Raw genomic sequence first — 15,983 nt, forward strand, 5'->3', positions numbered from 1 at the left:
GAGCTGGAATGACCTAGTAGAGCAGGAACACGCAGAAACTCAGAGTTCGAATTAAGGAATCAGGATTTCACTCGGTAGGCACCGAGAAGCCTGGAAAGGTTGTGAGCAGGAGAGTGACATACTGGGTAACCCTTACTCATTCAAGGCACCGTATTTCCAAATCTCCTGGCTTCTCCCAGTTCTGGATCAAGTGCCTCCCTCTGCTTACTTTTCTCCGTGCTTATTGCACTCTGTTTACTGGTTTACTCCCCCCACCCCGACTAAACTCTATCTTTTCCCAGTGCAAAGACTGTCTTTCTATCAGTGTATTTTTGGCTGATAGCTGAGCCACCTAAACATAGCAATTCAAAATATTTTATCTCTGTTTAGTAAAGACACATATAAACAATCATCTAACCAAAGTCTATGTATGGGATCGATAAAAATACTGTGAAAAATTAGTTTGGTTTGGCCCATTCAGGCAGTCCTTCCCGAAGATATGCTTGAAGAATAAGTTGGTTTTTATTGGAGAGAAGCAGGGGCTGTAAAGTCATTTTAGGGTAAAGGAACAACATAGGCAAAGGCATAGAGGCATTCACGTCCATCATATTTTTTAGGTGAACAGATCAGAGCACAGAGCAAATGATGTGGGAGAAAGAAAGCCATTCTTCTTCCCTGAGGCCATTCTCATTTAGGGTCTTTAAAAATACTGCTCAGAAGAAATCAGGAATTTCAGTTGCCTTTGAAGGGCAAAAAGAAAGAGAAGACATGTTGTTGCAGAGAGCATTTTAGTGATTTAATATCCTATCACTCTGCCTCTTTCCTGTCCACATTTGTCTATACCCTTCTCTTCATGAGGGCCTTTCTGTCCATCCATCAGAACTTTCATCCAAGAGCTCCAACACAGAGAGTCATCTCCCTAGCATCCGATGCGAAAACATATGGGTTAGCCATCTTGCTACAGAATCCGGTCCATCTACACCTTCTCCTTCACAGACACTCAGGCTCCATTTCTTCCTCTTTCTTTGGAAAATTGCTTGGGTTATTTTTAGCATTTACAAAACAACATTAATTAGGTCTATACTACCTGTACAAAACCCTTGGGCTGGGTGTACTTTGGAATTCAGAAAATTTTCAATTTTAGGAAGATAACATATTAAAAAATTCTACATATGTGGTCTGTGGCAGCATGCTGGGACCAAGCGTGGGGCTATTTCTGGAATAAAACATATTAATGTTAGTCTAACGTAGGATAAAGAAATACCATAAAATGTCTCATGCCAGTCCAGGTAGGGTACCAAAACAGTTATGAAACTGTTTCAATACCAAAACAGTTATGAAAAATGATGGTATTCAGAGCTTACTAGATTTTGGAATTATGGCTAAGGGATCAAGGTCTTGTTCCTATCCATTTCCTGGGGTTCTTTCAAGGCTTACAGAAGAAAAAAAGCAAAAATGATTATTCTAACTCCAAGCATAATAAATGATAGCCATGACCTGATGACTATAGTTATTCTTTGTCCTGCTGGTAATCTTCTATTTAGATTTTTGCAATCATTTTCTAACTGGTGACTTGGCCTCACTCAAAAATTTCTTCCAGGATCTGGATGGCTTTAAAATATAGTCTGTCTTTTCGGTTTTGAAAAACTAGCAATGATTCACAACTATCTATCAATACGGTATCACCTCCTTTGCCTCTCCGATCTGGTCTTAAACCATGATTACACCTCTTTATGTTGCATTTGTACATATCTCCTGGGGTTCCCCCAACAGTTGTCTTCATTTCCTGCATCTGACCACAGCCTAGGCTATACATGCCACCTGCTAAGTCCTTGCTAGGCATTTACTGTCCAAATTCTGCTCATCCTTCCAGGCACAGCTCACATGCTTCCTAAGCCATGAGGGCCTTTTATCATTGGCCCCCACATTAACCTCTCCTTCCTAATTCCTCTTCTGGCAAGGGTGCTTAAATCTGGCTGGATACTGGAAATATCCTATAGACTCCTGGACCGGCCCCACTGAGACGGAATCTCTGGGAATTCTACATTTTAAAAATCACCTTGAATGATCATTGTGTAGCCACTCAGCACCTGGTCCAAGGATGACATTGGGAAACATGTCTTATAGCATTTCGTCTGCAAATTTCTTTTGGTCTTATTTCTCTTACTACTTACTATGTCCTATTACAATTGCTCAAGTAGATGACTTGTCTTCCCTAAGAGTCTGTGAACCCCTTGACTGCAGATGGAAAAATATACTTACCTTTGGAGGGCCCACAGTCTCAAGTATGATGCTTTAGTCTTAGTAAGTACTCAATAAATATTTGCCAAACTAATATTGAATGACATGAATGAATAGATTTCTTGGAGAATAACCTATAGGGGATCTTCTTTAAAAAGACTTTCTTAGAGACCTACAAATTAAGTTCATGTCAATGACACATCTAAAATGCAGTTCTGATCATGTCATTTCCCTGTTAAACCCTCCGACGGTTCCCCATTACTCTGATAATTATACATTCCTTAGCCACACACATAAGGCTTTCTGATCTTCTCCTGCCTTTGTCTCCAGCTTCATTTCCCACCGTCTCCTGCCTCTAACTCACCCCTCCAGTGAAACCGAACGTGCCTCTGTGCATTTGTTCATGCTGTTCCCTTGGCCTGGAAGGTCTTTCCCATACTTATTCACCTAGCTAAACTTATTCAATCTTTTGAGATTTAGCTGAATTATCAATCCTTCTCAGAAGCCTCTTCTAGTGCTTAGGCTGGGCTAAGAGTCCCTACCTGTTCCATGCTTTATAACATCCTTCGTTTACCTCTACCTTTCCATTTATTTAATTTTATTGAAATCATTTACCAATGTGTCTGCTTTACCTGCACCTCACTCACAGGAGCATGGACCAGACTGTATTCTTTTTGACTCATGCTTCTGTCACTATGTCTAGGCACACAAAGCATAGATGGACAATATGTGTTCTTTGGAATTAAAGTGAGCTGATTAGAAAGCATTTAGATGTATTTATAAATGGATGGAACTGAGAAAAAATTAGGAGTAATTCCACACACAAAAAATATGAAAGGTGCATTGAATTCTTATATCATATCTTATTATGTTACATTTCCAGACACTGTGCAGAGCAAAAAGTATACTTTGTTTCAATTACTGTAATCCTTAAAATGGGTTTCTGAGCTGAGCCTCTAAAGATGAGGACAAAACCAAAGACTGAAGTTTTCTGCAGCTTGCTCAGGTCACGTAGCTGATGAGCATTTGATCTGAGGTTGGAACCAAGCCCTGACACCAAAGTGAGATATTTTCAAATGAACTCTATGCTTATAGCATGCCTTTCCTCTAATGACAGATTTTTGTTTATCTTTTCCCAAATTCACCCAAAATTATTCGCTGCATGCCTGCTACGAGTAACGTGAATGAATAAGGCAGACACAGGCCTTGCCCTCATGAGGTGCAGTCTATGGATAACATGGACAAGTAAACAGACAATGACAGCACCCCATGGTCACTGCTGTAATGGGACAGCACCAGGACAGGCAGAGAGGAAGACTAACTGGGTTTGGCGAGTGCAAAGACCTCGCTGGAGAAAGCCACCCATGAAGAGCAAATAGGAGCTGGACTGTCAAAAGAGTGGGGAGCTCTATACGTAGACACATTCTAAGACCTGAGGCCTGAGAGAGCCTGTGGGTTTCCAAGTGGGAATTATGCCTGAGAGGTGAGATGGGGAAGTGTGAAAAACAGAGCTGAGGCTGTAACCTGAAATGCCTTGCAAGGCATTGAAAACAAACTTAACATGTTTGCATTTATGGTTCAAATTACCTTCACAGACTATAAAAGGAGATGGTGAATTAGAAATCGATATTTTACCAGCTTCAAATCCCCTCGCTCAAGGCAGGGACTGTGCAGAAACCCTCAAGCACAGTGAAAAACAAAGGCGGATAGCTATTCATTTGAAACGAATGAGGTTTATGATGTCTTTAGGGAATCAGAAAACCAAAAACCCATACTGAATTCAAGATTGCTTCAGATACTAAAATGTTGCTGGTTAACTGTATATTGTGGTGGGGGTGAAGGTCTCGGAGGAGAAATTGGGCCATACTTTCTCAGACACCAAATTCGAAATGCAGCTCCCAGCAAAGGGGCTCCAGTTTGACTTCATTAACAATCTGGGGATAAGGGCCTGAAGCCAGAAATTATGATTTCTGCACACAGGCCAGTCCTCAAACTACCCCATTACTGGCCTCACCAACTTTATTTCCCGTGCTTGTTTGGCACCGAAACCTAGGACAAGAACAGAGAAAGTTCACTAGAAACTGGCTGCCAACAAGTTGGAAAATTCGACCACAGAGCATCCTTATTTAAAAGGGCCTCCTGCTCTCCATGCTGCCCTCTCGCACCCCCGACAGAACAAGCCACTCAGTGTCCTTCGCGTTTATGACGGTTTTATTTAAAGTGCAATTTACCGAACACCGAAAATAGAAGGGTTGAATAACTTCTTTGAGCCATTTTATTGCTTTCACCCTACACTGTATGAGGTAAACTCTTTAGCCAATGTGGCCATTTTAATTTCTTAAATTTGTTTTTTTATATTAGAGTCCCAGCTGCGTGTAGAAACAGTAAGAGAAATCAAAGCCACCATTCTAAATGCAATTGAGACATTTTACAGGTGTTAGAGGAATTTGTTTTGTTTTGCTTTTTAAAAAAAAAAGAGAGAGAGAGAGAGAGAGAGAGAGAAAGCAGAAAGCAGCTCCTTTCTGGTTTTCTGTCTAGTCAGTACTGATAGATTTAGAGACACTATGTGCTATGTGCTCAGGATCTTCAATAATAGTAGTGGAAGTCATCCTTAAGATCTGGAGTGCTGATCATCACCGTCATTATTATCATTGCCACCACCACCATGGCCCCACCTCTACACCACGTGTTTGCTGAGCTTGTACCACTGCAGAGGGTGCTTTTAAGATATAACCTCAGATTCTCCCAACAACCAGGTAGGGCAGGTATTAACCCCTTTATAGATAAGAAAACTGAGGCTTGGAGAAAGAGCAGTTTAGCTTAGAGATTAAAAACTGTTGTGAACTTTGGAGTCAGATAACCTATATTTGAATCTTGGCCCTTTCACCTTCAGCTAGACTTTGAACTTTACCTTCATCACCTCAGTTCTCATCAATAAAATAGCAACGGTAATAGCCTTTACTCCATTGTTGCCTATTCATCAGATAATCCATGCTGCTTTTCAGCACAGTGGCTCATACCATTTCCTATGAATGCTAGTATTATTATTGTTACTATTATTAGTGTGGTCAAACTTTGCGTCATTATTCAGAGGTAAATTTGAATTGAAAAGCAAGTCTGATTTTAAAGCTCAAGCTCTTTTTACTCTACCACATTGAGTTGGACCCTTTCACACATGATTTTGTTTCCTCTTCTGCAATACTGCAGTGGGGCGGGGGAAGCGGGGGTTGATTACTCCATTTTACAGAGGAAGAAATTCAAGCTGTAGGGGCCATGTTACTTGCTTAAGACTGAACTGCTAATAAATGGCCAACCTAGATCTCTGGCCTCCGTCTGATAGCTCTGTGTAACACACTACCACAGCCTCAACTTTTACCTTCAAACAGTCAAGGAGAGTGTTTGCAAGGACCTAAATTTATCTGGGACAAAACATCTTCAGCCAAAATTGATGCTTGATAGTCTTCATGCTTTCTGAATATGTATTCTGCTAATCCACTCGCTAAACCGCAGGATCTTCTTTACTCAAAGAACTAGTAAAACTAGACCCTTTGGGGGAAGAGGTTTAGTTATACACCAATCCCTGACAAGGGCTCCTGGCATCAGGTCCCAGTTCCCTTCACCTTGAAAGGGTGCCAGCCCTGCAAGGCCAGTGACACATTCTTCAGCCCAGCTGCTTCCTGGGAAAGGCTCATCCTTGGCCCCTAGGAGGAAATCATGAACTGATAGATTTAGAGACACTATGTGCTGTAGTAGAAAAGTATGGACTGGGAGAGGCCTGGGTTCTACTTTTGACTCTTCTATTCACTAAATGTATATTCTGAGGGAGTCCTTTTACATCTCCTCCCTACCTATGAAATAGATATGCTGATTTACAGCAGAGTTAACTAATGCTTCTTACATGAGTAAGAGGTTGAATAATAGTAATTACTGTCTAGTCTTCCTTCTGCCTTCTTTATTCATATTAGTTTATTCGGTCAACAAATGTTAATCCTCTATATTTGACACGAACCCCAGCTACCAAGCTGCACAACTCCAGAGGCACCAGTCACATCGTGATCACATAGACCATTCACATAGACTACAAAGTAAACAGTGTCTCCTGGATTTTGTAACTCAGTGGCCCCACCGCAGTTATCAGTGGTGATAGTGGTAAATGAATATTCTGTCCTTCTGGAACCTATAATAGGTTGTTTTAAAGGACAAGAGAGATCATTCATTTATTCATTCATTCAATAACTAGTTGACTGGCTGCTATGTACTAGGTTTGTGAAAATGCATTGTAAAACACAATACAGGCATTATATTCCCAGCTTGTTTTCTTCTGATATTTCCCCTCTAAATATTTATTGTTCTTGAAGCTTTCAGTCTTATCTCCTCCAGTTCATTCACTGCACTGAGTGCATTCATTTTTTTTTTTTTTAATTCATCCTTGGGTTTCCTAACCTAGCACCTGGAACAGAGAAGGCAGTAAATATTTGTTGAAGGAATGAGCATCTCCAAGCTTGTGCGTACATTTCATCCTCTGCCTGGAATGCTCATCTCTCTTCTTATTGTCTGAAAAACATTTGTCTTGCTTAACTCAGCTCAGCTACAACTCCCTGAGGAAGCCTTCCATCAGGTAGGTATGCAGTGAGAAGTGGTGATTCCTGTGTGCTCCCAGGAACCCTGTACTCCTCTCGGCTTCAGTGTTTGTTATACTGTTACTGACTTTTACATTCTTCCCTTCCTCCCTAGACTGAGAACTACTTTAAGAGCAGCAGTAGGGTTGAATAGGGCTTTGGGATCAAAAAGTCTCATCGCTATGAATTCTGGCTCTATCACCCCAATAAAGCTAGTATTTCAGTTCTCTGTTCCCCATTTCTTGATGAGTGAAGTGGAGATATGACCTTCATGTCACAGGACTGCCATGGACATCAACACTGGCTAGGTGCCTGGTACAAAGGAGGCCCATTATAATATTTTGATGAGGACGGTTGTGATATAAAGTGACTGATGATGATAAGAAGAGAGACAGTGAGTGATGTTCACGATGGTCATGATTTTGACAAATATGAAATGATTATTTGTGGCAAAGAGTACATGTTCAGGAAGTATGTATATAATTAATTGGCTGATAGTTTTAGATGGGGAAATCATATCTGTTCTGATAGGGTGGCATTTTAGTTTCCAATAACCCAAATATTTCCATTTTGGCCTCCCTCTCCTTCTGCATTCACTGACATAAAGTATCCATGGGTTTCGCTGGAGCTTTCACTCGAGTCTGCCCCATTGGTTCTACTTACATTGTGAAATTCTCACATAAATTGGCCTCTTTCTCCTACTCCCCTCTCCATTTCCCACCTTGTACACAGTCTAGCCAACAGTGCTAGTTCAGAACAATGGACAGCAACACAGGACCCACTCCTCCAACATTCAGTTCTGCTTTACTTAGATTCAATCCACACAGCCATTTTGCACTCCATCCCGGAAATACCCCTTAGTTTAGTCATTTTAATCTGAAAAATTAAAGGGGAACCTAGCAAAGAAAAAAACGACAAAGGCAACTAGATGCAGATGGCTTTGAATTGATAAGCTCAGAGACACTAGCTTAAGGTAAACAGCCAAAATAATTAAAGGGCAGAATGAAACAGGCTCTGCTAAGTAGAATGCATGGCTTCACAGAACATTAATTGAGATTCTTTGTATAACTGACAAGAGGAAATAATAAGTCTTTAATTTCAGATGATGCTGGTGAAAAGTAAAACAACCATATGCAATTGCTTAGCTTTAAGATAAGATAAAAACGAGAAGTGAGGTCATCTAATTTTCTGAATTTTAAGGTGTATATCCTTGAGTCTTCAAAAAGAACGAGTATGCTTTTGGCTCGTTGAGGCAAAAATATAATTATCGGAATCGAACCAGAGTTAGAATATCTACTATGTCACTGTGATCTTTGAGAAATTTCTCAGAGTCTCAATTTGTTCATCTGTAGAATGGGATACCTTCTGGTTTTGAAAATTGTGGGAAGTAGAAATATCTGAGTCTTACTTGATACTGGTCACAGAACAAACAGTTAATAAATGCATGTTGACCAAATAAACCTGCGGATGTGAAATTTGTTAACCACAATCTTAAACGACAATATAGAATTTATTTCTTAAAGAACTTATCCTGGCCTGAGAAAGTTAGTTAAAACATTTGCTGACAAATTTAAGATACAAAATCCAGTCTTTTTGTTGTTGTTGTTAATACCTCAAATGCAAATTATCGTATTTGAATTGTCTACCTCACTAAGTTCTTATGACTATCAAAACATGAAGGCAATTTCAATAAAATATTTTAAATAACCATAATGTAACATAGATTCAAGACACTTTTTAAAAAATGTATGTCAGTGATGTAGATCTGACACAAAAGGATTTTCCAGTTAGAAAGAACAGTTAACTGTTAGAATTGGCTTACCAAAGAGAAGGAACAGTTAGTTTGATTTTTCAGTGTTTATCACAGCACTCACCACATCGTAGGTACTCAAAAAATACACAGTAAATTAATGAATGGATGAAGAAACCTCATGGAGATTGGGGGGATGTTTTAAAGTAGGACTCATTAATTACAATGATTCTATGAAGCTCTAGCTCTAGCTTTAAAACTAAGCAATTCTCTAACCTCATACCTACTGACTCAAGCAATTTGAGGGGAAGGAAGATTTAGTTTAGTTAATTCAGTGTCCACTATATCTTTCCTGTCAGCACCCACAATCTCTTCACCCCAGTACTTGTCCAGTGCTGTGTGGAGGATGGAGTCCTTAGCAGAGGCACACAAGTCCCCACATTTCTCTTCTCCAAATACACCATGCTATTTCCTGCCTCGTTTCCTTCAAACACACTGTTCCCTATTCCTGGGATGGCTTTCCCTCTCCCCTCCCCCACTGTCTGGTGAACACTTTTCATCCTTTAAAACTGTAATCAGAAACTACCTCCTTTCAGAAAGTCTGACTTACCAAGGTCAAGTTAAAGCATTCTTCTTCTCTGCTCTGTTACTTGAACATAATGTCATTGTTCACATCAAGTTAGAGTTGCCACATTGTATTATAATTGTATTATTTGTGTAAATCTTTTTTTTATTGAATTCTGAGTAACTTAAGGAAGGTCTAAATTGTCTTTTATTTCAAAGATCCTTGGCACCTTGACTGTTAAATGAAAAATATCTGGGGTCAGACAGTTTTGGGTTCAACTCCTGGATCCATCACTTAGTAGTCGAGTGGCCATGGGGGCTAGTTACTTAAATCAATTAAGGTTCAGTTTCTCCACTTGAAAACAGGAATGATAATGTTATTTATTTTTGCCAGGCTGCTGTGCAGATTGAATTATATCATTCATAGGAAGGGCTAAGCACAGTGCCTAGCCCCCAATATATATATATATTTTTGTGGTTGTCACTGTTATTTAACCATTTAACCCATCAGGAGAGAGAACAGTGAATAAGAAATAGGCACATCTCTTTCCTAATAGAATATATAATCTGGAGTGGGAGAACCTAAATATTTACACAGGTTTTCTTTTCACAACTGTGACACATGCTCTGAAAAAAAAAATACTTTGAGGTGAGTAAGGGTCAAGATTGGCTATGATTCTGATACACTGAGTAATAACCACTTTCAAAGATATCTGTGCTTTAATCCTCAGAGCCTGTGAATGTGCTACCTTACATTGCAAAAGGGATTTTCAAATGTCATTGAGTTAAAGATCTTGAGATAGGAGATTATCCTGGATTGTTCAGGTGGGTGCAAAGTAATTATTAGGGTCCTTTTAAGAGGATGGGAGGAAAGTCGGAGTCTCTGAAGATGTAAAGATGGAAGCAGAGGTCAGAAAGAAGATGCTATGCTGTTCACTTTGAAGCTTAAGGAAAAGCCCATGAGCCAATGACTGTAGGAGGCTTCTGAGCTGAAAAGGATAAGAAAACTGACTCCTCCCCTCGATCCTCCAGAAGAAATGCAGCTCTGCAAACTCGTTTTAGACTTCTGACCTCCAGAACTGCTAGAGAATGACTTTGTATTGAATTAAGCCATCAAGTTTGTGATAATTTGTTACAGCAGCAATCGAAAACTAATATACATGCTCTGAAAAGAAAACTTTTAAGTATTCAGTGGTCAGGACAGGCTAGGTTTTGTTGTAACCAAGAAACTCCTATATCTCAGTGGCTTAATCTACAGGTCTCTCTCAATCTTTCTCTCTCTCATTTTCTCATGCATGTTACGTGTCTGACATGAGATGGAGGGGGTTCTACTTCTCATACTCAGTCAGGGACCCACTATCTCAACACATGGCCTGCAAGTCATGGGACCAGAATTTGAAGTAAATTTTTGACTTGAAGATATTAGAAGCTCAGTATTAACTATCTTACTACATTTTGAGTTCATAAGCCAGAGAAGTATAAAAAACATGGAGGCAATTAAACTGTGAGTTTTCATTTCAAATGCTACTTAGAATAAAGCAATGGGTTTACCAATAAATAAAATAACCATGACTAATCTTAACCTTATCAGGAACCAGAAATTTTCCTTTAATGTCAAGTACAGAATCTTTGAATGTCAGAGGTCAGAGTAGTAATTGAACACTCTGATTCGACCTATTATTTTACAGATGAAGGTTCTGAAGATTTGCCTAAAGTCACAAATACTCACTGCCAGGGCCAAGACTAGTTCTTTAAACGACATTTTTCCTATCTTTCTGGGTGGGATAACTGAACTAGAGGACAATAATTCATGTAAAATTTTTAATAAGATATACCCAGATATTACTCCTCCTCTGATATTCAGCTCAGATGCTAATTCCTCCAATGCACCTAGGACGAACCCTGCCCTGGACTCAGCACCCATTCTCAGAGCTCTCATCAAAGCTTGTACCTTTCTACATCATTCTACTTTTCATTCTACAATTGCCTTGTGTTCTTGACATTCCCTTACTAAACTAAGTAACTAGATGGCATCTACAGTAAGGCCCTTCTCAGAAATTCAAAGATAGAGCCTGACTCATAGAAGATGTTTGGTAACTACCCATCAAATAATGGAAAAAGTGGGCCTAGTGATCTGCTGCATCAGTGTTTTCTCTCAAAATTAACAAGCACATTTATGGAACACCCACCATATGTGAGGCACAGTGGATAAGTATTTACGAAGTGTGTCTTCACATTCCCCCTATGGACCTCAAGTTCCCCCATCTCTAAAATGGGAGTTATCAGACTGGTTGATTTTTCAGAAATTTTCCAAATCTATATTTTATTATGGAGGGACTTGCTCAAATCACTAATAAGAGGCAGAAGTAAACATAAATATAGGTCTTTTGACAACAACTCCAATTTCAATTAATCGAAAGTCAAGTGCCATTTTTTGTCAGCATCCCAAATGAAAAACATTCCCAGCTCAAAAGTGCTGATTTTGCTCTTGCCACGACCATGTGACTAAACAAAATCTTACTTGGCTAAGGGGAATGCTCTAGGGTAGGACTTCACTCTTGGATTTAGAAAAAGAAAAACTCTCATCGATCTCTGCTTAGTTGTCTAAAAATATTTTTATAGAATTCCCTTGAGCTTTCTATTTATGAGGGGAATGATACATTTATTATAACTAAAAATAATGAAGGCTATCTAGTTATTCAGATATCTACTGATGTAAAACAAACTACTCCAAAACTGAGTGGTCCAAGGCAATGACCATTTTTCACATCACATAATTTTGTAGGATAAGAATTTGGGCAAGGCTCAGTTGGGTGAGTCTTCTGTCCCACAGGATATTGATGAAATTCACTCAGCGGTATTTCACTGGTGGGTTGGCTGTCTGGAGGGGTACGGCTTCTAGCCTTGTAGGAATGCTAGAAGGCTAGGCTTAGCTGAAAATGTCAACCAGAGAATCTGCATGAGGTATCTCCTGCATGACAGCCTTAGGGTAGAGATCTTTTATGTTGAGGCTGAGGGCTGCAAGAGTGAGTGTTCTCATGAATAAGGTGAAAGCTGCAAAGCCTTTTATGACAGGCTCTGAAGTCGCATATTGTCACGTGTGTCATACTCTATTGTCCAAAGCAGTCATGATTCCACCCAGATTCAAGGAAAGGGAACGCAGGCTTCACTTCTTGATGGAAGAAATGTAGCTAAGTTTCAAAACCACCATAGTAACTAAACACTGTGATGATACACCCAACATTATGCTAGATAATGAAGCTATATTATCTTAATCATACCTCCTACCTGGGTCTCTCCCTTGAACTCTAAACCCAAATATTCAACTGCCTACTTGACCTCTTAAAACCTTACAACTTACTGTGTCTAAATTGACTCCTAATCATGCAAACCTGTTCCACCTTAATTCATCTCATTAAAAGTCAACTCTGTTCTTCAGGTTCCCAGGCTTCACACCTGGGATTTGTTTTCTTTCACATTTTTTGTTCAATCCAGCAGTAAATCCTGTTTACCTTTAATACATATTCAGAATCTAATCATTTCTAGCCACCTTTACTGCCAAGACTCTGATCTGAGCCACCATAGCCTCTGGCTTGGATTATGAAAACAGCCTCCTAACTGGTCAGCCAGTTTCTAATCTTACTCTCCCTATCATGTTTCAAAAACAATAGCCAGGTAATCCTTTTAAAATGTAAGTGGGATCATTCCATCTGTCACCAGACTCAGGTTCTCCCCATGCCACTCAGGAGAATCTGAAGCTCCTACAATGGTCTCTAAGGCCCTACAGGACCTGACCACGCTTTCCTTTGCTTCCTCTGCACAAGCCATTCTGGACATTTTATCCTTCCTTGGACACACTAGACAACCTTTTGCCTCTGGGCCTTTTCATCTTTGGTAATCTCTCTGTACAATATTCTTCTCTAAGATATCCATGTGACCAACTCCCTCACCTTCAAGTTTCTTTTCTAAGGTCACCTTACATTGATGCCTTCCCTGAAACAATACCATTTAAAATAGCAGCAGCCTCTCCTGCTGCCTTACCATCCTCAAATCAGTACCTGCTTTGTGCTTTTACACTGCACGTTTACATTGTCTTCTCCACTGGAATGTAAGTTTTATAAAGGCAGCCATTTTTGACCAGTTCACTGCTGCATCTGTAGCACCTGAAATAGGACCTGATAACATACTGCAGGTGCTCAGTGTATAGATAGATGATGATAGAAAGAAAGGATATTTTGATTTCAAAAAAGTAAGTAAAATCCTCCCTTTAAAATGATAAACTCATATTTCTTTTGATTTTTCCCTTTCCCTAAGCAGAAAACGTTGCATAGCTACATTAGCTTATCTCATAAAAATGTTATTGGCTAACATGCTCTTTTGTACATTTTTCTCTAAATTGCCTAACAGTCTACCTGTTGTAATCCTTGCTAGTGATGCCTGGTTTATAGTTGGCACTCGGTATTTGTTATTGTCAAATCTAAGCTTATGCTGCAGCCTTGTTACTGACCAGCTATGTGATATTGAGCAAGTGATAACATTCTGTCGGTTTCCTCCCCTGTAAAAATGGGGCAAATGGCATTGACCTTGCTGTACTGCCATGTAAACTAAAATAGCGGATTCCAGAACACACCCTGGAACATAAGAGAGGGCAGAATATAAGTCCTTTTTTTTCCCCCTCTTCTACGACCACACTAAAGCTATTCAGTCTCAAAATTTTCCATTGAACGGCAGCTTCTCTAAAGCTGCTAAACTACAAAGTGGGGGAGAGAAGATTCAGAAGAGGGGAAATGGAAGTGATATCAATGCGCCCTTGGTCACTCTTTCCCCAAAACTCAGCTGCCGGAAAGACAGATGTCCCATAACCTGGGACAAAGGGGACCTCTGCCTGAGGGGCAACACTAGAATGGGTCCTGTCTCAATTTAAAGCCCCGCCTCTGGGAAGGCAGATGCATGGCTCGCATTAGAAAATGGCTTCATTCCAAATGTATAATAAAGTGGATATGGAAACAGTACATACTGCCCCCTTGGAAAGAAACTGATACACTGAAAAGGGGAATAGAGGAGGTGGAGAATCGAAGAAAGAAAAAGCAAGATGTGGTCAGTGAGGTGAAGGAATTCTCCAACTATGCAAACAGCATACTGGCGTCCAAGAAGGGAATTTCACCTGGCTTTGTGCTGGGCACTTCCTCGTAGGTCATTTCTATTTTTGTAACCACCTCCGATAATTTCAAACTAGTTACTCTAGTAGTACACTAAGCCCTCACTTAATGTCAATGATACATTCTGCCACTTTGCAAAATAACAAAGTAGTATATAACAAAACCAATTTACCATAGGCTACTTGATTCAAACATGAATAAAGTTCCCGTGGCAATTCCACAATGCTACAATGAAAAGATCTTTAATGAAACCTACTGGCAGTCCTCTTTTAGGAGCTAGAAATTCTGGGGCTCAGGAGGATAAACTCACTTGCCTCAGGCCACACAGCTAATGAGTAGAGCCCACAGAAAAGCCATAAGCATCACCACACAGCTCTGAGCTCTGCCATCTGCCCAGGACGCCCACAAATCACCAGGAGAAGGGTAACCAGAATGAAGCCAATAGGCACTTAGACCAGATTGGGGGACTAGGTTAGAAACCCAGCAGGTGGGATGAGAACTAGGGTTCCTGATGCCACTGTTTCTGAGGGCTTCTTGCATCCTCACCTTCCGAGGTGGCACAGGACACAGTACAACCCTGCTTCAGTTCCATCTTCCTTGGGAGAAAGGCCAGTGTGAGCTGCCCTGCACTAACACAGGACATATTTAATCCTCTCCAGGAAGAGGGGTGCACAGGCAGCCTTTCCCCACAGCTCTTTATTGGGAAAACTAAACCCAGCAAGACAGGACACAGAAAGCTACAACCAAGCAGACATTCCTTACCCCGTCCATGGCTTTCCTACAAGGCAGAGTCCGGGAGACAAAACCAGCTTCCCAGAGCTGGATCCTGTGGTCAAGGGTCCGCTTCGTTGTGCCTCTGCCAGCCAAGGAGCAATCACTTCCCACAACCCAGGACACACCTGAGCCGAGGCTCAGCACCTGCCCCACCTGGGCGGCGGCTCCTCCCTCTCCTGGGGCTGGAGCATTCTCACCACCTGCTGGGCACACAGCCGCCTTCATCTGCCAAGCTTTGCAGGACCTGGCACCTCCTGGGGTAAAAGGGAACTCTCCAGTCCAAAGTCCCGCTGACCTCCACCCCTCTCAGCAAGCTGCTTTCCTGTCTTTTCCAGCAGACTGATCCAACAGTCACTCTCCCAGGGGAGTTCACTTTGTGCCCCAGGCTCAGGGGAGTTAATGAGGAATGGGGGTGGCAAGGCTCTTGTTAGTACATAACACTCAGCTGGACAATGTGATCTCCATCAGCAACAGCCTCAGGCCCATCCCCACCCATAAGGATGGCTACAAAGGGGACAGAGCAAGTGCTTAAACTTGCAGGGTGATTTTGTGGAGCAGGAAGGGAGCTGCTATAATGGAACATTTGTTTTTGGCCAGGCACTATCTAAGCATTAGGATATATCATTATACTTAAATCCTACCATAGCCCTGGGGAGGGCTATTATTCCCATTTAAAAGATGAGGAAACTGAAGCCCAGAGGAGATCCTATAACCTGCCCATGGTCACATAGGAAGTAGAAACACTGGGATTTGAACCCAGGTCTGTCTGACTCAAAAGTGATTTTATTTTTATGGGATTTTTGTTTTGTTTTGTTTTTGCTTTTGTTTTGTGACAAAGCTGGTGCCAGAAATCCAAAGCTCAGTTCCCAGTTCCCTAAGAGCTCACACCTGTCCTGG

The 15,983-nt window shown here is 40.8% G+C and overlaps 1 protein-coding gene across 5 annotated transcripts in view; it reads right to left on the reverse strand.

Moving 5' to 3' along the window:
• The window catches only part of FYB2 (FYN binding protein 2), a 94,936-nt gene extending 79,408 nt beyond the window's left edge, over nucleotides 1-15,528 (reverse strand). For 2 of the 5 annotated variants that reach the window (XR_004955102.1, XM_036234459.1), the window contains exon 1: nucleotides 15,075-15,527. Coding sequence is in view for 4 of the 5 variants with exons in the window: in XM_036234459.1 (XP_036090352.1) it covers nucleotides 15,075-15,311 (237 nt within the window). In the remaining variant the exon portion in view is untranslated. Of the gene's footprint in view, nucleotides 1-15,074 lie in introns of all 5 variants that reach the window. The other 3 variants (XM_016159918.2, XM_036234463.1, XM_036234456.1) reach the window with 2 other exon arrangements.
• Nucleotides 15,529-15,983: the final 455 nt, after the last annotated feature.

Source organism: Rousettus aegyptiacus, unplaced genomic scaffold, assembly GCF_014176215.1.
Source record: "Rousettus aegyptiacus isolate mRouAeg1 unplaced genomic scaffold, mRouAeg1.p scaffold_m13_p_1, whole genome shotgun sequence".
Taxonomy (NCBI): Eukaryota; Metazoa; Chordata; class Mammalia; order Chiroptera; family Pteropodidae; genus Rousettus; species Rousettus aegyptiacus.